Source organism: Lissotriton helveticus, chromosome 5_1 (assembly GCF_964261635.1).
Source record: "Lissotriton helveticus chromosome 5_1, aLisHel1.1, whole genome shotgun sequence".
Classification (NCBI taxonomy): domain Eukaryota; kingdom Metazoa; phylum Chordata; class Amphibia; order Caudata; family Salamandridae; genus Lissotriton; species Lissotriton helveticus.
Window position 1 is genome coordinate 583,212,522 of NC_136065.1, and position 21,860 is coordinate 583,234,381.

Below are 21,860 nucleotides of genomic sequence, written 5' to 3' on the forward strand. Positions count from 1 at the left end.
GAACTGGTGATATACTGTCCCCACAATACTGGTATGTCGAACTCCTCGAGGTGCTGTGAAATCCGTGCACCAAGGTCCGCTGTATAGCGCGGCGGGGCGTCTCCGCGGCGAGGCACGCCGCAATTTAGTCTCCAAAAAACAGTTACACCATGCATGGAGACGCCTACGCAGATGGACAGTTCACCTCCTTTATTGTGGGCAGCAAGGAAAACAGGTAGCACCCCACCACAAGAATTGCCAAACATGTTTCGGGCTCCATGCCCTTGCTCACTGGCTGCAACACACAAGTCCCAACAGCTGTGAGGACTTTTGAACACTAACCCCGCCCAAATGGGACGTTCCTTTGCCAACAATGCATTGTGGGGTGTGTAGTCCTTCGTTACCCAAAGTGGATGCTGTGCAGGCTTCGTGCTGAAAATAAACCCCATAGTGGGTCCTGGGGCAGGGAACCACTGCTTGAACTGCTGATATACTGTCCCCACAATACTGGTATGTCGAACTCCTCGAGGTGCTGTGAAATCCGTGCACCAAGGTCCGCTGTATAGCGCGGCGGGGCGTCTCCGCGGCGAGGCACGCCGCAATTTAGTCTCCAAAAAACAGTTACACCATGCATGGAGACGCCTACGCAGTTGTACAGTTCACCTCCTTTATTGTGGGCAGCAAGGAAAACAGGTAGCACCCCACCACAAGAATTGCCAAACATGTTTCGGGCTCCATGCCCTTGCTCACTGGCTGCAACACACAAGTCCCAACAGCTGTGAGGACTTTTGAACACTAACCCCGCCCAAATGGGACGTTCCTTTGCCAACAATGCATTGTGGGGTGTGTAGTCCTTCGTTACCCAAAGTGGATGCTGTGCAGGCTTCGTGCTGAAAATAAACCCCGTAGTGGGACCTGGGGCAGGGAACCACTGCTTGAACTGCTGATATACTGTCCCCACAATACTGGTATGTCGAACTCCTCGAGGTGCTGTGAAATCCGTGCACCAAGGTCCGCTGTATAGCGCGGTGGGGCGTCTCCACGGCGAGGCACGCCGCAATTCAGTCTCCAAAAAACAGTTACACCATGCATGGAGACGCCTACGCAGTTGGACAGTTCACCTCCTTTATTGTGGGCAGCAAGGAAAACAGGTAGCACCCCACCACAAGAATTGCCAAACATGTTTCGGGCTCCATGCCCTTGCTCACTGGCTGCAACACACAAGTTCCAACAGCTGTGAGGACTTTTGAACACTAACCCCGCCCAAATGGGACGTTCCTTTGCCAACAATGCATTGTGGGGTGTGTAGTCCTTCGTTACCCAAAGTGGATGCTGTGCAGGCTTCGTGCTGAAAATAAACCCCATAGTGGGTCCTGGGGCAGGGAACCACTGCTTGAACTGCTGATATACTGTCCCCACAATACTGGTATGTCGAACTCCTCGAGGTGCTGTGAAATCCGTGCACCAAGGTCCGCTGTATAGCGCGGTGGGGCGTCTCCGCGGCGAGGCACGCCGCAATTTAGTCTCCAAAAAACAGTTACACCATGCATGGAGACGCCTACGCAGTTGGACAGTTCACCTCCTTTATTGTGGGCAGCAAGGAAAACAGGTAGCACCCCACCACAAGAATTGCCAAACATGTTTCGGGCTCCATGCCCTTGCTCACTGGCTGCAACACACAAGTCCCAACAGCTGTGAGGACTTTTGAACACTAACCCCGCCCAAATGGGACGTTCCTTTGCCAACAATGCATTGTGGGGTGTGTAGTCCTTCGTTACCCAAAGTGGATGCTGTGCAGGCTTCGTGCTGAAAATAAACCCCATAGTGGGTCCTGGGGCAGGGAACCACTGCTTGAACTGCTGATATACTGTCCCCACAATACTGGTATGTCGAACTCCTCGAGGTGCTGTGAAATCCGTGCACCAAGGTCCGCTGTATAGCGTTGCGGGGCGTCTCCGCGGCGAGGCACGCCGCAATTTAGTCTCCAAAAAACAGTTACACCATGCATGTAGACGCCTACGCAGTTGTACAGTTCACCTCCTTTATTGTGGGCAGCAAGGAAAACAGGTAGCACCCCACCACAAGAATTGCCAAACATGTTTCGGGCTCCATGCCCTTGCTCACTGGCTGCAACACACAAGTCCCAACAGCTGTGAGGACTTTTGAACACTAACCCCGCCCAAATGGGACGTTCCTTTGCCAACAATACATTGTGGGGTGTGTAGTCCTTCGTTACCCAAAGTGGATGCTGTGCAGGCTTCGTGCTGAAAATAAACCCCATAGTGGGTCCTGGGGCAGGGAACCACTGCTTGAACTGCTGATATACTGTCCCCACAATACTGGTATGTCGAACTCCTCGAGGTGTGTATATATATATAAACATAATATTAATAAAAAATATGCAATCTTTTTACCGTAGGATAGCGAGAGGGTTACATTTACTATTACCACTCCAGTGAGTGCAACAGTATAGAAAACATTGGATAACGTAGCAGTAAAAATTACTATTCCCACTCCAGTGAGTGCAACAGTAGGGAAAGCTTTGGATAGCGTAGGGGTAAAAATTACTATTCCCACTCCATAGAGTGCAACAGTAGGGAAAGCGTTGGACAGCGTAGGCATAATATTTACTATTCCCACTCCAGTGAGTGCAACAGTAGGGAAAGAATTGGATAGCGGGAGGGTACAAATTACTATTCCCACTGCAGAGAGAGCAACAGTAGGAAAAGCGTTGGATAGCGTAGAGGTAAAAATTACTATTCCCACTCCAGTGAGTGCAACAGTAGGGAAAGCGTTGGATAGCGTAGGGGTAAAATTTACTGTTCCCACTCCAGTGAGTGCAACAGTAGGGAAAGCATTGGATAGCGGGAGGGTAAAAATTACTATTCCCACTCCAGAGAGTACAACAGTAGAGAAAGCGTTGGATAGCGTAGTAGTAAAAATTACTATTGCCACTCCACAGAGTGCAACAATAGGGAAAGTGTTGGATAGCGTAGGAGTAAAAATTACTATTCCCACTCCAGTGAGTGCAACAGTAGGGAAAGCATTGGATAGCGGGAGGGTACAAATTACTATTCCCACTCCAGAGAGCGCAACAGTAGGGAAAGCGTTGGATAGCGTAGAGGTAACAATTACTATTCCCACTCCAGTGAGTGCAACAGTAGGGAAAGCGTTGGATAGCGTAGGGGTAAAAATTGCTATTCCCACTCCAATGAGTGCAACAGTAGGGAAAGCGTTAGGTAGCGGGAGGTTAAAAATTACTATTCCCACTCCAAAGAGTACAACAGTAGGGAAAGCGTTGGATAGCGTAGTAGTAAAAATTACTATTCCCACCCCAGTGAGTGCAACAGTAGGGAAACTGTTGGATAGCATAGGAGTAAAAATTACTATTCCCACTTCAGAGAGTGCAACAGTAGGGTAAGCGTTGGATAGCGTAGAGGTGTAAATTACTATTCCCACTCCAGTGAGTGCAACAGTAAGGAAAGCGTTGGATAGCGTAGGGGTAAAAATTACTATTCCCACTCCAGTGAGTGCAACAGTAGGGAAAGCTTTGGATAGCGTAGGAGTAAAAATTACTATTCCCACTCCAGTGAGTGCAACAGTAGGGAAAGCATTGGATAGCGTAGGGGTAAAAATTACTATTCCCACTCTAGAGAGTGCAACAGTAGGGAAAGTAAATACTTCATATATGGATAAAAATAAATTAAATATTAATACCAATTACAAATTAATTAAATGTAATTAACTATTTTATATACTATAATAATTAATCAATTAAAAATAAAAATACAAAATAATCATTAAAAATGATTACCTAATAATACAAATTATTTACCATTAACAATTAAAAAATAATTACAAATTACAACAATTTTTTTTTAAAATATTTAATTAATTACAATTAAATTACTTCCCACCCTATTCCCCTATAAACCCACAACCCGCTACAGAAAATAAATTAATAAAATAACATAATTATCAATTAATCTATTAATTAAAATTAATTACCAATTATATTTTAATTAATTACCCATTAACAATTATTTAACAATTAATTTAAAATAAATATCAATAAATACATTAAAAAATGTAATTAATTATAATTAACTTACTTCCCACCCTATTCCCCTATAAACCCACAACCCACTACAGAAAATAAATTGATAAAATTATCATAATTATCAATGTATCAATTAATTAAAAATTATTACCAATTATACTTTAATTAATTACCAATTAACAATTAATTAACAATTAATTCGAAATAAATACCAATAAATAAATTAACATATTTAATTAATTGTAATTAAATGACTTCCCACCCTAATCCCCTATAAACCCATAACCCGCTACTGAATTACATTATGCAAAAATTAAATACTATAAAATTCATTAATTAAAATAATTATAAAATAAATATACACTTTTCACACATATACTAACATAAAAAACACTTTAAAAAATTGAATATTGTTAAAGAATGTATATTAACTTACTTACCTCAAATTCGATATTTTTGTTGTCTATATTCTGTCCATTCAATATTTTTGTTGTCTATATTCTGTCCATTCTATATTTTTGTTGTCTATATTCTGTCCATTCGATATTTTTTCCATTCTATGTTTTGAATTAGATATCACTGCTATTCTATTCGGTATTTTTGTAGTCTATATTCTGTCCATTCGATATTGTGTCCATTCTATATTTTTAATTCGATATTAATGCAAATCGATATTTAAAACTCAATATTTTGAGTGTATACCAGTCTAACTTTATGGCTTTCGGTAAATGCCATTTGTGGATAACGAAAGTCTTAAAGTCGTAAAGTTAGACTTTCGTCTAACTTTACCTTTGTGAATCGTGCCCCTAGAGTTTAACCGGCCTGAACCTTTACCTTATTAAAATATTACCCTTACACAAATAATGAGCATTAAACATATTGCCATGATCCTCGTACACATATTTATACCTGTGTGAAAATCTTACTACATCCCTGAAATGTGTGATTATTGGGTCATGCAAAAACTCCATGACTTTCCCCAAATTTCACACACTTGCTTTCAGTGGTATGAAGAGAAAATGTCTTGCGGGAGTCATTTTCACCACGAACCAGCGCCTTGCATGTACAGCTCATGACTTTTGCGACCTCTCATTCGACTTTCATGCAAGACATTGTAAAATCAATTATTTGAAATGTTGTCATTTTCCTAAAGTTTCGTAGTTTCAAACACCATTACATATTATTCAATGAAGAAAATACTTCAACAACTTGAGGGAATGGATGTATACCGTTCTATTTATTTTAACCAGATAAAGTAAATACATTATAGTCCATGTCACTTATTTTGACCTTTGTTCAATGAAAATGTATAAATGTGGAGGCCTATTTCATTTTAGTTTTAGAATTACATATATTCTTGCTTAAAAAGAATCTCTTATTTATGTCTTCATTCCCGTACGCCATCATTTTAACACTCTTCAGAAGAATTGACTGAATGTTGACCTAGCATGTTCAGATCCCAAGAGCAGATTTCAAAGTACTACTGAATTACAATAAGCTGCGGGATTCAGAATTCTATTCAAGAATCTACAGATAAGGAAACCCAGTTTTCCCCCAAAGTTTGCCCTGAACACCATTCCTACTTTTAGAACCATTTAGGAGTCATACTATATGGTTGTCAGTGTACTCTGATATTTAGGGAGCTTTACACTTCAAAGGATGAGTACAGTCAGTCAGGGTGGCGGAGGACAGTACCTCCTCCATCCGGATGGAATACCGCCCCCCAGATTGTCCCTTGTAGATCCAGGGAAGATGAAAAGCCTGTTCCAGTCAGATTTGTGTGATGTCAACCCAAATACACACACTTGGCTTTACAATGGTTTTTACAAGGAGAAGAAAGTAAAAAACAGCGAGGGGGCAAAGGCAGTGAGAAGAGATGGCAGGACTGACTACCTCAAAATGTTATGGTGCACCCAAAAACCACAGTATCTAAAATTACACAAGATGAACCCCAAACTGGAGGTACTCCACTTCACATCTATGTTAGCACTATACACACTCATACTCCACACAATCTTGGAGAATCTATTTGCCCATTCATGCCTTGGTTGTAGGAAAGAAGGCCATTACCCCAATGTTATTAGCTTCTACCAATCATTAATCATGCTGTAGCCTGCTCATAGGTATAGTAATCAACCAAGATACAACGAGCAATTTTTGGGTGCACCCCTATTGCTCAACAGAGTCTAAAATTGATGGTGAGCAACAGTCAAAATGATGTAGAGGTGGACTTGTGACACCAGACGCTGATCAGGAAAATCAACCAGGTCAGCTGGATTGAGAAAATGAGATCTGGGAGGGCACAAGGCTACTTCAAAGGGACTTTAACCCTTCACATCAGTTCACAGGTGACAGTTGATTGCCCCACCTTCATTTGAGGATGGATTTTTCAGTCATGCCAACCTTGAAAGTGCAATGTATGCCATCCTTGTAAAATGTATTTTCCAGTTTTCTCCTGTTTGAAATTGTCGTTGGTTGATTCCAAATAACAGTGCTGCAACTCGCTAAACAAACCCTGGCATTCCCAGCAGGTGTCTGCCCCCAGCTGATTACCGGCAATTGTGCGAGCAAAGTCCACTCAAAATAGTGCACGTAAGCAGAGATCGGATATAAACCCATCGGTGACAGAGGGTTGTTTAAACACTGTGGATAGGACGAGAGTAAACGTGTCTCTTCTTTGAACCCAGGGCGGAGATGCTGTCCATTCTCAGGACGTTCTTGGTGATGCTTTTGCTCGCAGGTGCAGCGTGGAGTCTCCCTGATGATGGTAAGTCAACAGCAAATATAGTTCGTTTTATAATATATTTTATTTGACTTTCAGATATTCCTCTTTTTTATACATAAATATGTGCATTTTAATTTACGATTGAAAATGTTAATGTGCACGGGACCAGAAGGGATGAAGGAGTGAAACAGCATCATTCAAACAAATACAGCTCCTGGAAGGGGACTCATGGAATATGTATGCTGCACATGAACCACCCCATTAGTCAGAATGAGAGAAGGAGGAGCAGGATGGTGCATGACTACATCACCAGGGAATTTTGGGGCATATTACCAACGTTAAGCGATATTTATCGCTAACGATGCTTAGCAACGAATTTTTTAACGCTAAGCATCGTCAGAAATTATCGCAGATAAACCTTGCTATTATCAAGGTTTATCGCAAATGCGATAAAAAACGGCCGCAATGCATGAATATCGCTGAAAAGTCAGCGATATTCATGCATTACCGAGCTAATGCTCTTAGCCATGTTATCCACCTCCCATTGGATAACATGGCTAAGAACTGCTCAGGGCAGGTGTTAGTTTTTGGAGATATTCGCGCTTAGCGCGAATATCTCCAAAAGTTGGTAATAGGAGATAGCGATGTTAGCGACTGTTTTCAGTCGCTAACATCTTGGCACGCCCACTTTGCATGTCATTAGTGATAAATATCACTGACATGCAAAGTGGGGCCCAAGATGGTCGCTATCTCCTATTAGCTGTCGCTAACTGGTGTTAGCGACAGCTAGGTAATAGGGAGATAATTTTATCTCCGCTTTCTTGGCTTTTAAAGCCAAAAAAGCGGAGATAAACCCCCTTGATAATATGCCCCTTTGACCCTAAGCAGCCTCAGCCTTCACCCTCTAGTGACTTCGCCCAAGTGAAGCTCAAAGAATGAAAGTCCCAGCATGACCACCATGGGTGCAGCTCCAACTTCAGACCCGCGGAGCCGCCTTCCTAGACACAGCTCATGCCCTCGATGCCAACTGGAATATTTTACAATAATAGCCGCAGTCTCGATTGCCCAGTGCAGCCTCCTCTCCTGCTTCTCTAAGCCTGCAATGCCAAGGGCAACCTCCCCAAGTGTTGCATCTGCCCCCAATGGCCACTGCATCCTCCCAAGGCACTACGTAATTTCCTCAGGTGCACTCCCAGCATCCAATGCCCTCTGCAAAGTTCCAAAGAATAGAAGTAACCTCCAATACCTGACAAACTCTCCCAAAAATCCGTGCCTTTAACATCCATTGTAATCGTCTCACACGTGGCCCCAGTTTCCCCATGCTCTGTTTAGCCGCTGCAGGCAAATACAAAGCTTAGGTGTGGCTAATCCAGCCCTCAATGCCTGTTTAAGTCTCCATATGAGCAGGTGATGTTGCCCCAGTTGCGGCCCTTTTCGAGGCTTTTGTACCCCGACCTGTGCCTTATTCGTGCCAGGTGTTACGATGCTGGAAGCGCCTGCACTGTTTTTTTTCACTGGAGCCTAAGCAAAGCCTTTGTTGCATGTGAATTGTAATTAATCAACAGAGTTACCAGGGATGGATTACACATAAGATGTACTGTTTTCTGGAAATGGAAACGTGAGCATCCCACCTTGCTAGGTTAGAGGCCTCACTGGGGTTTTCCCTAACAAAATCCCTCACCCACTTCCGGTGTCTTGCTTCTTCACTGGGTGTCTCTTTGCTGTGACCATCCTTTTGATATGTAGAAGTCATATGTGGGAGCTCTTAGCAGGCAGAAGAATGCAGAAGCAATATGGCTTATGCACACCAAAGGTGTAAGTAATTCTGTGTAGAAAGGAAAGAGTGTTCTCTTTGTTGATAGTGTTTCTTTTCGGGGATTAGCCTTTACGATAAAAAATGTATCCAATCAGAACTCAAGGAAACTGAGATGTTGGCTGCTCCTCTCATTTGTGGATAAAATCAGGGTCCTAAAGGGGTTGTGCGTTCAATCCCTTGGAGTAGTCAACATGTTTTAGTCCCTAATGAATTTATAGAGATAATCAAGGATATTCATTCGGACACAGCCCTGTCCCCAACAGTACCTTAGTTTGTGTGTGTGTCATAACCTAAGAAGTAGGTACTCTCTCAAACTAGAGAAAGGAAAAGAGGATATACCCGAGTTTGTTGGTGATGAACTGGTTACTGGACCCATAATGTATTAATAACAGAAATATAAATGAATCCATGCTTTTCCCTTCTGACAACAGCCATCTAGCTCATCACATGTACACTGACTGTCACATAATGAATCTATTCATGTTTATCACACATTTTCTTAGTTTCAATCATAGACTGACTATGGCGTAGTCTACTGTGCTTAAAATATACAGCATGAGCGTCACACTAAAAAAGGCAATCCCCACGCATAGTGCTGCTGAAAATCCATGCCACAAGATCTGCTCAGTTGTTAGTTATAGTCTTTTGCCACCGAACAAGGCCACATTCTCTCACTGTGCTATGATGGAGATTCTAATTACCTTCTTGATATTTTGATCCTCGATATTTGTGACACTATATTCTGTCAGACAGCTGTATGTGAGGATGCAAGTGAGTCTCTCTGTTTTCTTTTTGATGGCTTTTGAGTAAGGCTCATCAAATCTCGCTAGCACATCCAATTCTTCCTAAAGTGGAAGAATTGTCCAGACAGGATATTTTATTGCAAGGCTCTTGGGTGATAGCTGTCAAAGAGGAGAAAAGAGTTTTTGTAAGTAATTCACTGATGAGTTTTTAATTTTTGGTAGACATAAGAAAGTCAAGGAATGCAATGCTGTGTTGTAGATGATGATCTTAGGGATTTATTACCTGCATAAATTGTTTTAGTACATCCTCATTTCCCTTACAGATCATTTGGATGTCATCAATGTATTGTTTTCAAAGGAAAATGTTATGTTGCTTCAGAAGGAGTTTGTCAGAATCATAAATATACTTATTCTCAAAATCATGTACATATTGGAAAGCCAAACTGAATGAGAATGTACCCCTCATAGATGCCCCACCCACTTGCGATATCCACCGTCTTCAAAATGAAAGGAGTGTTGGTACTAGCTATTCCAGCTAGAGGGGTGTATCAGAACTTCTCACGCCAAAGACTTAAATAAGCACATCATAGTCCGCATTTTGCAAATGCTAGTAGTGAATTGTACATATTGTGGTGCACCTTCAAACAGTTCACTCCAGCCTTTATGACACAGGGACTGATTTACATCTTGTTGGAACTGGTTCTGCTTTACCTTTTTTGATGGTTTCACTGCCTGCTTACTTAGCAGTCCGCCCAATCGATTTAGATGTTGGGTGGGCCTATGGACCAAAGACAGCCAAGTGCCACCGGCTCCGCCAGGATTTACCTCCAGCGTCGACAGCACCATAGGCAAATTATGCTGTTGGAGGGAGTACAGCCAGGATTACTGTGGCCTAATCACCATGTGCCTCTCCGTTGGGACAACTGTGGCTGGGATATCTCCATACTTGAGTTGGTGGATTTGAAGGAAATGAGGTTAAACATCACTTTTTTTCTCTTTCTTACTTCTGTTTCTGCCTTGAACCCCATTGTCCAAGTCCATCCTTTACTGCTACAACTTGACCACAACACTAATCAACTCTTTTGTCACTGGAATCAAAGGTACATTTTTTACACACGTTGTTAGAACCGGGATTCCCTAGTCGGCTGAGGTAGGTACCATAGGCCAAGTAGGGACTCTCGCTTCCACGTCAGGAAAAGGAAGGACACCTTCTCAGATAACCCCTGCTCACACTCTTGGTAGCTTGGCACGAGCAGCCAGGCTTATCATCAAGGCAAATGTGTACAGTATTTGCAACCACGCTCCCAGTGACCCAATGGTGAAACCACAAAAGGACTCCACACAAGTTTCATATAAAAACAAGTATAAGTTTAAATAAAAAGATATACAATGAGATCACAAGATAAAAATCCAACATATGCGTATTTATAATATACCTCCTAGCCAGTTATTAGGTCAGCCAGCTCTTGTAAGTTCTGGTGGTATTAATGAGCAATTCTAGGCGATCCTATGCAGTCCTAATGCAAGGCTAAGAAGTTCGTAATGCAAGAATCAGGCACTTTGCAATGTAAAAATAATGCAGTTTGTGATGCAAACTAATGCAATACGTAATACAACCATCCGGCAGTTCATTATGCAGAAATAATGCAATGCGTAATGGAACAATCAGGTAGTTAATTCTGCAAACTAATGCAATGCGTAATACAAAAATCAGGCAGTTCGTTATGCAGAAATAATGCAATGCGTAATGCAATAATCAGGTAGTTCGTTCTGCAAACTAATGTTATGCGTAATACAACAATTTAGGTAGTTCGTAATGCAGAATTAATGCAATGCGTAATGCACTCCAGCACCGATCACGGTGCTTCAGACGGGCTATCCGCCCCTTGTACTGGCTCACTGTCAGTTTCCATCACTATATGCCCAAAAAACCATAATTTTTCTGCCCGCGGCGGAAAAGCATTAACATGGCTGGCGGTGTCTATCAGACACCGCCAGCCATATTAGGATGTCTGCGGAAAGATGCCTTTACATGGCGGCATTTCCGCCGTGTAAAGGCATACGGATTTGTGTTTGGGGGCCCGTTGCGGGCCCCCAGGGGTGAAGGGGGGGTGGGGGGTGCACATGGGGGGTACCTGTGGTACCCCCCTGCATTTGCCTGCACAAAGCGGCAGGCACCGCGAGGTGCCTGCCGCTTTGTGCATGCAAATGCACAACTTACTTTTTTATCATTGCGGCGGGTGCTGCTTCAAGTAGCACCCGCCGCAATGATAAAAATACAGGATATGACCGCCAGGGTGGCGGTCACATCCTAATTTGCACAGAGGGACCGCCGCTGCCCCTGCGGACGGTCCCTCCTTCTCTATGGTGGCGGACGGACTCAGGTCCGTCCGCCATCATAATCGGCCCCTAAATGTAGATTGGAGTTGGAATAGTAAATTAAATAGGTTAAGTGTTCAGCACTTACCCTAATTAAATGTAGATTTCAGTTGGAATAGTAAATTACATAGGTTCAGTGTCCAGCACCTACCCTAATTAAATGTAGATTGAAGTTGGAATAGTAAATTAAATAGGTTCAGTGTCCATAACCTACCGTAATTAAATGTAGATTGGAGTAGGAATAGTAAATTAAATATGTTCAGTGTCCAGCACCTACCCTAATTAAATGTAGATTGAAGTTGGAATAGTACATTAAATAGGTTCAGTGTCCATAACCTACCCTAATTAAATGTAGATTGGAGTTTGAATAGTTAATTAAATAGGTTCAGTGTCCATCACCTACTCTAATTAAATGTAGATTGGAGTTGGAATAGTAAATTAAATAGGGTAAGTGTCCAGCACCTACCCTAATTAAATGTAGATTGGTGTTTGAATAGTAAATTAAGTAGGTTAAGTGTCCATAACCTACCCTAATTAAATGTAGATTGGAGTTGGAATAGTAAATTAAATAGGTTCAGTGTCCAGCATCTACCCTAATTCAATGTAGATTGGAGTTGGAATAGTAAATTAAATAGGTTCAGTGTCCAGCACCTACCCTAATTAAATGTAGATTGGAGTTGGAATCGTTAATTAAATAGGTTCACTGTCCAGCATCTACCCTAATTCAATGTAGATTGGAGTTGGAATAGTAAATTAAATAGGTTCAGTGTCCAGCACCTACCGTAATTAAATGTAGATTGGAGTTGGAATAGTAAATTAAATAGGTTCAGTGTCCAGCACCTACCTTAATTAAATGTAGATTGGAGTTGGAATAGAACATTAAATAGGTTCAGTGTCCAGCACCTAACCTAATTGAATGTAGATTGGAGTTGGAATAGTAAATTACATAGGTTCAGTGTCCAGCACCTACCATAATTAAATGTAGATTGGTGTTGGAATAGTAAATTAAATAGGTTAAGTGTCCATAACCTACCCTAATTAAATGTAGATTGGAGTTGGAATAGTAAATTAAATAGGTTCAGTGTCCAGGATCTACCCTAATTCAATGTAGATTGGAGTTGGAATAGTAAATTAAATAGGTTCAGTGTCCAGCACCTACCCTAATTAAATGTAGATTGGAGTTGGAATAGTAAATTACATAGGTTCAGTGTCCAGCACCTACACTAATTAAATGTAGATTGAAGTTGGAATAGTAAATTAAATAGGTTCAGTGTCCATAACCTACCCTAATTAAATGTAGATTGGAGTTGGAATAGTCAATTAAATAGGTTCAGTGTCCAGCACCTACTCTAATTAAATGTAGATTGGAGTTGGAATAGTAAATTAAATAGGTTAAGTGTCCAGCACCTACTGTAATTAAATGTAGATTGGTGTTGGAATAGAAAATTAAATAGGTTAAGTGTACATAACCTACCCTAATTAAATGTAGATTGGAGTTGGAATAGTTAATTAAATAGGTTCAGTGTCCAGCACCTACTGTAATTAAATGTAGATTGGTGTTGGAATAGAAAATTAAATAGGTTAAGTGTACATAACCTACCCTAATTAAATGTAGATTGGAGTTGGAATAGTTAATTAAATAGGTTCAGTGTCCAGCATCTACTCTAATTCAATGTAGATTGGAGTTGGAATAGTAAATTAAATAGGTTCAGTGTCCAGCACCTACCTTAATTAAATGTAGATTGGAGTTGGAATAGAAAATTAAATTGGTTCAGTGTCCAGCACCTACCCTAATTAAATGTAAATTTGAATTGGAATAGTAAAGTAAATAGGTTAAGTTTGTAGCATGTACATAAATTAAATTAAGATTTAAATCTGAATATTAAAAGGATTTAAATATTTTACTTTATTTATTTGAAAGTATAATATTTATATATATAATCTTTTTATTAAATCATTTTTATATAGTGTTAGTCATGATTTTATAATAGGTATAGACAAACATCACTCAGTTTTTTGAAAATAAAATTTCTTTATTTGTTCATATAGTACATAATTAGAAATGATTTAATAAGGCATGTATAATATTTAAACACATAAATATAAGTACAATGTAAAGTACAAATATAATTTTTTTATTGTTGTTCAGTACAGTACATTTTTTGTATATCAAAATAATATAGTACATGAAAATAGATTGAAGATAACAATAAGAGAGTACATACATTTAGAGGTAAATGAAAATATTTATACATTCTTATTAAATGAAATGTAAATGAATTTTAACATATTAATGTGCTGTACAAATTATGTTATATAGATTTATATATTTTTAAATAGCAACATTGATATTCAAAAGTTTTCATATTATTCAATAAACATTTATATAATAACATTTTTAAATTATAATATCATTTAAATGCATTTAATTTGTTATTATTAATTATATAGTATTAATAATAATAAATTAAAAATATTTATAAAAAAAGTAACATAAATACAGAAAAAATATACATTTAGTTTCATAATTTTTAACAAAACATGTTCTCATAATTATAACATAAAAATTTAAAAACGAATAATATTTAATGTTACAGAAATTAAAAATATGATTATAATAAAATAGTTATTGGAAGAAAGATAAATAAATTGTATTAATGTTGCAAAACAATTTCTAACAGTTTTACTAATTTTTTACAAGTAAAATAAATTTTTTAGACATTTATTTCACTGTTTTTGTGATTATACTATTATTTGGGTCTTTTATTTTGTAACCGCTCATTGTCTTTTTGGGTCATTTTTGAAGATTGAAGCTCGCGGTTGGAAGCTACTTCACGTCTGAGCAGGTAAGAGTTGTTTTCATTATATTTTAACTATTTTAGGTAAGTTTTGAAGGTAGTAGTTTGTTATTTAGTGTTTGTGGACTATTATATTATGATTTAGGTAGTATGTAGTTGTTTATGTACGTTTTCCCGTTTTCTTAGCGTTTTGTCGTTTCACGGCTTTGGAGTTATTGTGTTTGTGGCATTTTATTGACTTTTGGTTAAAAATATGTATGTTATGGTTATTAATCATGTGTCCTTTTAAGTATTTCGTGGGTTGGAATGTTTATTTTTCTATTCTAGGTTTTTGGATACAGCCTTTTCCGTTTCCGAGTTGTAACGTTTTTTTTTTTTTAAAAGGAAGTTTGTTTCAGTTGTTTAACTGAGATGTATTTTACACTTCCTTTATTTTTCGGGTTTCCTGGAGCGTTTATTAAATTTTTAAGCCATTTTCGGGTTTTTGTTGGATTCGGAATTATCGATTTATTTGGATGTTTGATGGATTTACCACAGTTGTATTTTTTCATTTTAATCGGCCGTTTTTTTTATGTTGTGGATTTATTACTACATGGATTGGTAAGGATAATTGGATTTGCCTAGTACGTTCCTGTGAAAGGTAAGTGATTTTATGACAATATTTTTGTGGGTTGGGAAATGTGTTATTATTAAATATATATTTTTTAGTTTGATATTTATTTTGTCTATATATTAAAAAATAAGTAAATATATTAGACAAAATTAATATCTTATAATTTTTTATGGGGATGTGTGGTGTTATATTTCATGAATTTTTCGGATTTTGAACTTTTTATATGGTTAGTGATTTTAGTTAAGTGTTTTGGCTATCATTTTCAAGTATTCTGGTCCTCTTGTTGTAGGGTAAAGTTGTACTTGTTGTAAATATTGGTACATTTGGGCAGTTTGTCTTGATAGTTTGGGTTTTAATTGTAAGACAGATTGCTCCATTCTTAATTCTTGAAAACTTTGTTCTTTTTGGATTGCTGTTAGGAGTTTGTGTAGTGTGGGAGTTGTTCGGCCAGTTGAAGATAGGAAGGCATTATGCCAACCTTCAACTGTGTTGTTTGTTTTGGCTTCTTTGTTTAGGGTTGGTAGATATACATTCCACCAAGGTATTAGGAATTTTGGTTGGCGTCTGTGGCCTGACCTGTGTAGTCTTCCCACCCAGGTGTCCTCAAAATAATCCAAAAGTGGAGCTAGTTTTTGTTCATTTTGTGTATAGAAAGGACTTTCTATTAAAATGTTATAGTGTTCAGCCACATCTGTGATTGGCACGTATGCTAAGGCTATTAGGTGTTTTATTTGGTATGCAAAGGTAATATTGGTTGCATACTCAACACTAAGTGTTGATTTTTGCAAATGTCTCCATAGACATTGGTTAAAATGGAAGTAACATCCTTGTATGGATGTGTGTGGATATGTTTTAAGGATGGAATTAATCATTGCTTGTTCGATGTCAATTATAATTTTTAGGGGAAAGAAGTCAGATGTTTCTTCTTTTATTTTGTTTAATATTTCTGTGTAAGTAGATGTTTGTTTGTTTGGTAACAAACAATAGATGAATGGAATACAGGTATTATGGTATTGCCCATGTATAGTATATAATTGATAGAATGGTTTAGGGCATATGGTAAAAGTGCCATCCATCATCCATGTTTGACTTTCTTTTAATTTTTTTAGGTTGTTGTTAGTAGCAAACATTATTATCCTTTTATCTTTGTTGTTGTTATCGTAGAAGATAAAAGGTTCTTCATTATGTGTTATGGTAAGCTCAGGTGGAATTATGATTTCTTCAAAAGTTTTAGGTATTGGTATTGTTGGTCTACTGGATTTTTTGGTTCTAGTTATGGTTCTTTTTATTGCAGCTATTGTTGGTAACTGACCTCTTGCCTCTCTAGGTACTCTAGGTATTAATTCTTTAAGTATTAAACTAGTTGGTAGGTCAGAGGTTTTGCTTAATTCCTTAATATTGTCTAGAGTAGATCTAACCTCTATTTCTGAGAGGTTAGGTGGATGGTTATGTTTAGTAGTATTAATAACACTTGTTTCTCTGGTTGTTGCACGTCCATAGCATTTGTTAGAATACTACTTAGTACATTTCCAGTTAACTTTAAGGTCTTTTTGTTTCTCTTGAGTATAAGTATACCCCATATAGCACAACAAAAAGTTTCCTTTCTGAGATGTTACAAATCTTGCTTCTTCTGTCATTGTTGTTTTAATAAATCTAGAAAGGGTGCATTAAATAATATTAGGAAAAGTATAAACTTTAAAAGAGTAAATATTTATTTATGTACAATTTTTAGGTACTTACCAATAGTGAAATTGTTGATTTAGAAAGTAGAAGAGTTTTTTGCTTGATGCTTTTATAAGTTTTACTGGTCTGTTGAAAGAAAGTGAAGAATATTTTAGGGAATGAATATATGTGTATTTTGGTTACACATTTGGCAGGGTGCTATCTTTTATTATAAAAAAAGTTACGTTTATTTAATGAAAATTAGAAAATATTTAGTGAAAATACTTTTATAAAATTTAATAAAGTGATGTTCTAAGATTGTGGCTTTTTAAAAGCTAAAAAATAGTACATGTCTATGTATTATATACTTACCAAGTGTTAATTCTTAGTTGTTGAATGTATATTCTTGGTTGATATATTGCAGCTTTTTGCTTTTCAGTTATCTGTTGAAAAATAAAAATGTGTGAATAATAATTTGTTCAGTATTTATAATTGAAGTTGCATTAAAAAAAATGTATATCATTTTTTGTGTCTTTTAAACCTGTGTTTACTAAGTAAAAAACATTAGATAGTTAAGTGGGATTTTATTACAAGTTTATATCATTTTAGATATTAATTTAGCTTTTCTTCACTGTTTATAAAGTAATTTTCATATACTTACGTTGTAAGTATGTTGTAGTAGTTCTGTAGAAAATGTTCATCTGTATTTTAAAGTAGAAACTGTAGTGGAAAAATGTAGAGATAGAAAGAATAATCAGTTATTCAGTTCAGACTATGATTAGTAGGTTACATTTGTTGTTACATTTTATTCAGACTAATAAAATTACTTACTTATTGTAGTTTGTAGTCTTTTCCTTGATAGAAGAATCTTGAAGGGTGTTGAAAAGTTTGCAGTCTAGCTTGAAGCTGAATATTTTCTTCTGGTTTTAGAGTATGTTTTAAGCTTCTTTATATAGGGTATGTTTAATTAGTGTTTGTTTCTGATTGGTTACATACCTTGAAAAGTGTTCGTATTGGTTAGTTTGAATTTTTTTAAGTTAATTTATTAAGTTAGTTGTCTGTTAAATGTTTATCCTGAGAAGTAGTGTAGTTGTAAGTATTTTACGAATAGCTTTTTAAATTTGTATAGTTTGTAAAAAAGTATAATATTTATTTGCAAATGTGTATATATTAAATGTGTGTGTATAAATGTTCTTTATTGATGTGTTAATTTTAAGTAAATATTTTAGGGAGATATATGTATATAAATGTGTTTTGTATGTTAAAATATATTTTTATGGTTTTATTTGTAATAGATAAAATGTGTAGTATGTTTAAAAAAATTATTTAATCATTTAGAGTTGTCGATATTTAGATATACTCGAAATATTAGCTGTCGATATTTGTGTAATCGATATTATTTTAAAGTGCTATTTTTAAATCTAAAGGTCGATATTTTATATTTCGATAAAAGTGCTATCGAAATTTGTGCTGACAATATTTTTGTATATCGATATTGTTTGATCGATGTTTTTGTATTTCTTTAATTAAATATAGGATGTCGATGTAAATGTCATCGATATTTGAGACACGATATTTCTGTAGGTCGATTTTACTGAAATCGATAATTTGTCAGTGATTCGTTCCTCTTGACCACGAAGTAGTTTCAATCCTTTTCAGTCTCGAACAATCCAAATCCTATTCAGTCTTGATCAGTTCCATTCCAATTCCAATGTTCAGGGGTTTCAGCTCTCATAGTTATACCCCTAAATGTCTTTGAAGTCTTTGTGTTCAGGGGTGAACTGACCCTGTCCATACCAGTTCTGGGTGTCTCCCTGCCAGTGACACCTTCTTCCTTTGATTGTGATGGTCTGGATCCTTAATGACGCAGCAGGGGATGGAGCCATTGTTGTATGGCTGCAGCCCAGGCCTCTTCACCTCTAGGAGCTACTCCTACCCCCTACACTCCAGATGCAGGTAAGCCTGTTGCTGTCTCACCTCCTCCCCTGGGTCGAGACATTCCCCAGATCCTATCACTTTCAGACCCAGACAGTCAATCCACAACCATGCAAAGACACACAGAAATGTTAGAGCACAAAAACTCAACCACTTCTAAATTAGTGTTTTCTAAACAAACAATGCAAAAACCACCTTCACAAAAAGATGTGTTATTGAATTGAGTTCAGGCATACTAAACTTCACCTCTCCGTCTTAAGCCTTTGGGAAGATAGGCTGGAAACATATTACACAGCCTCCCCATTCTATCCTATGGGCAAGATGGCCTTTCAACAGTTAAAAAACGAAATGGAGATTATTTCACTGTCAGGACATGGTACACACCTCAGCACATGTTCTACCTTTCTCATGCACTTCACCCTGTCCAGGGGGGCACCCTGGACCTACAATAGGGGTATATGATGTGCATAGAAAGAGTAAGGCCTGGCAAGTGGCTGCACTTGTCAGGACAACATGGCAGTTTAACAAACTGCGCACAGGCACTGCAGTGGCAGGCCTGAGCTCTCTTTTTCAGGCTACTTGTGTGGGTGGCACAATTAGTGCTGCAGGCCCACTAGCAGCATTTGCCTTACCAGCCCTGGCACACATAGTGCACTTTACTAGGGACTTTACTAGTAAGGCAAACATACCAATCATGGATAACCAATTACCATTGCACTTTACACAGGGAGCACTTTCACTTTGACACTGATCAGCAGTGGCAAAGTGCCCAAAGCATCTAAATTGGCATACCATGTCAGAAATAAGGTCTAGGGTAAAGCAAAATGTTTAGGGAACTTTAGCCAAAAAGGGCCTAGTCCAACGCACGTCTTACCATGAATTGTGTGTTAACATTTGCTTTAGCCGTGTGTATATTTACATTGCCCTTACATGCAATATTATTCTTATGTGTAATGAACTAGTGTTCATTTTACAACCTATCATCGTAAAATGAACACAACTGTATTGAAACATTTTTGTTGTTGTGGTTGTGGGTGTTGTGTTTGTGGTGCATGTGGGTGTACATTCAATTGTGTGTATATATTGTACACATGCTGTGCTATGTGTACAAAAAGAGGGCTTGGCACCTTACCTGCTTATATTTTTGAGCCACACATCCTATATGTGTAGTGTCACATTACCAGTCTCCACTCTCCTAGGGACTCACTCCATCAGGAAACAGCCTTTAGGACAATGCATCCACAGCAAAAAAAAAAATGGGTCTAGCAGAAATACCTTAATATTAATTATTGACTCAAACAGAAGAAATATGTTTGATCAACCAACTAAATGATTTATGGCATAACCGATTAAATGATAAACTAATACAACCAGGTTTTTTCCTGAAAACCAATTGTAGGCACTGTTTATATTCTCTTGTGTTTGTTCAAAAAAGAACAAATAATGAAATGCAATAAACATTAATAAAATATCACAATATATACAAACATAAAATGTTAACAAAACAGCTAAAGTTACCTCTGTGACTGCATCTTTCATACAAAACTCAGCCAAGAATAGGTTATTCTAATCTTCCTTTTCTCGAAGTGCAGGATCCATCAAAAATAATCTTAGGAGACAAGCAATATTTTTCTTTCTTTTTTCTGATGTAATTCCCCATATGCAATCATTAATTCTCAATGTTCATATTTGGACTTGCTTCTCCAAAATGAGGGATAACATAACATCTGTAAAGCGCACATTCACCCCAAAAGGGATATCTTGGCACTGAATAACAGATGCTTATTGTTACCCAACCCAATGGTGCTCATTTTATCGACCTCATGAAGGAAGTGACCCGATTCGGGTCACCAATGACCGCCTCTCAACCTTCCATACCAAATGAAGGCTCGGTCTGACAGTAGAGAATACAAAGCATTAACTGTTTATTAATATACACTCAGAGAGGAGCCCGATCTGCCCAGTCCCTAGGAGTGCTACAGAGGGTCTGAAATTGACAAGCATAAAGATACATTATGTACGTTTCATGACCGGGCGAAGGCACACCCACAGTGGAATTTTCCAAGCAAACCCAGCTGGACCGTGAAATACAAAAAAAGATAAGTTCTGGTTCTCATATTTCACATCACCTAATACAGCCCAAGTTCGTTTCACCCTGCACCCGATACCAGACAAGTGGGAGAGGGGCTCTATCTAGTAAGAAAGGTATGCACTAATATGAACAGTCTATTCATTAGTGAAGCAAAACCTAAGATTGCAGAAACTAAACGTAGCAGAGGCTTTTTCTCAGAAACAGCAATGGATTTGTTTTGATCATGATTCAAAAGGCGCCTGAATAGAAATTGGTGCAGTGAAAGCTAATTTACATAGGGCAATGTGCAGCATGAACATTTCTATTCTAAAGGCTGATTGGACCTGCAGGGATTTGAACATGTGACCCTGAGGTCGAACACAGATCTCCTGCAGTAAACACATTAGTCCACTAAGCCACCAGACCGCATAGTCAACATGCTTCAGCCTTTAATATACTTAAGGCTGCGTCAGGACTGGTGGTAAAAAGTGGAGACCAGTCAGTTCTCAATGTATATCACGACTTGAAACAACATTTCAAAAGACCTGCTGAATGTAATTCAAGACCAGGACAATAGACTAAGTGGGGAGCCTACACTTGCCTTTATGATTTGTTTTCTGGCTTAGTTTTGTAGACATAAGAGGGTCTGTGAGCTGGAAAGGTAAATTGGGGTTTGAATTCCAGTGTTTCAGGAGGAGGGACACCTTTCCTCCGCGCAAGCAATCCCATGGAGCAAACGTCTCGATGGATGCAAACAATGTCAGCAAAACAGGGAAATCTAAATCAGCTAGGAGCAAACCTGCCGGCTTGATGGCAATGGAGTACTGTTAGCCAACAATTGAGTCCACCATGTCGATGGAGGTGTGCCGCTTACCCGACGGTAAACAGTCTGTTGATGCAGATGGTTGTTCAGCCAGTACACATCTAAATATGGTGGGCGGGACTCCATCAACTCGACGAAGTACTTGAAATAACAACCAAGGAGGGAAGATGGGAGTACCACCAAGATCTAAATCAGGCACTCAGTCGTTCCAATGTAAGTTAGATGTGATGGCATGTGTGGGATTTGCATTTTTGTT

General features: G+C 38.2%; 1 protein-coding gene across 4 annotated transcripts in view; it reads left to right on the forward strand.

Annotated features, from left to right (window-relative positions):
* The first annotated feature begins 6,667 nt into the window (after positions 1-6,667).
* The window catches only part of LOC144754744 (uncharacterized), a 97,389-nt gene continuing 82,196 nt past the window's right edge, over positions 6,668-21,860 (forward strand). Inside the window, exons 1-2 of one of the 4 annotated variants that reach the window (XM_078642928.1) lie at positions 6,688-6,806; positions 14,509-14,548. Coding sequence is in view for 2 of the 4 variants with exons in the window: in XM_078642927.1 (XP_078499053.1) it covers positions 6,734-6,806 (73 nt within the window). In the remaining 2 variants the exon portion in view is untranslated. Of the gene's footprint in view, positions 6,807-14,508; positions 14,549-21,860 lie in introns of all 4 variants that reach the window. The other 3 variants (XM_078642927.1, XR_013594759.1, XM_078642929.1) reach the window with 3 other exon arrangements.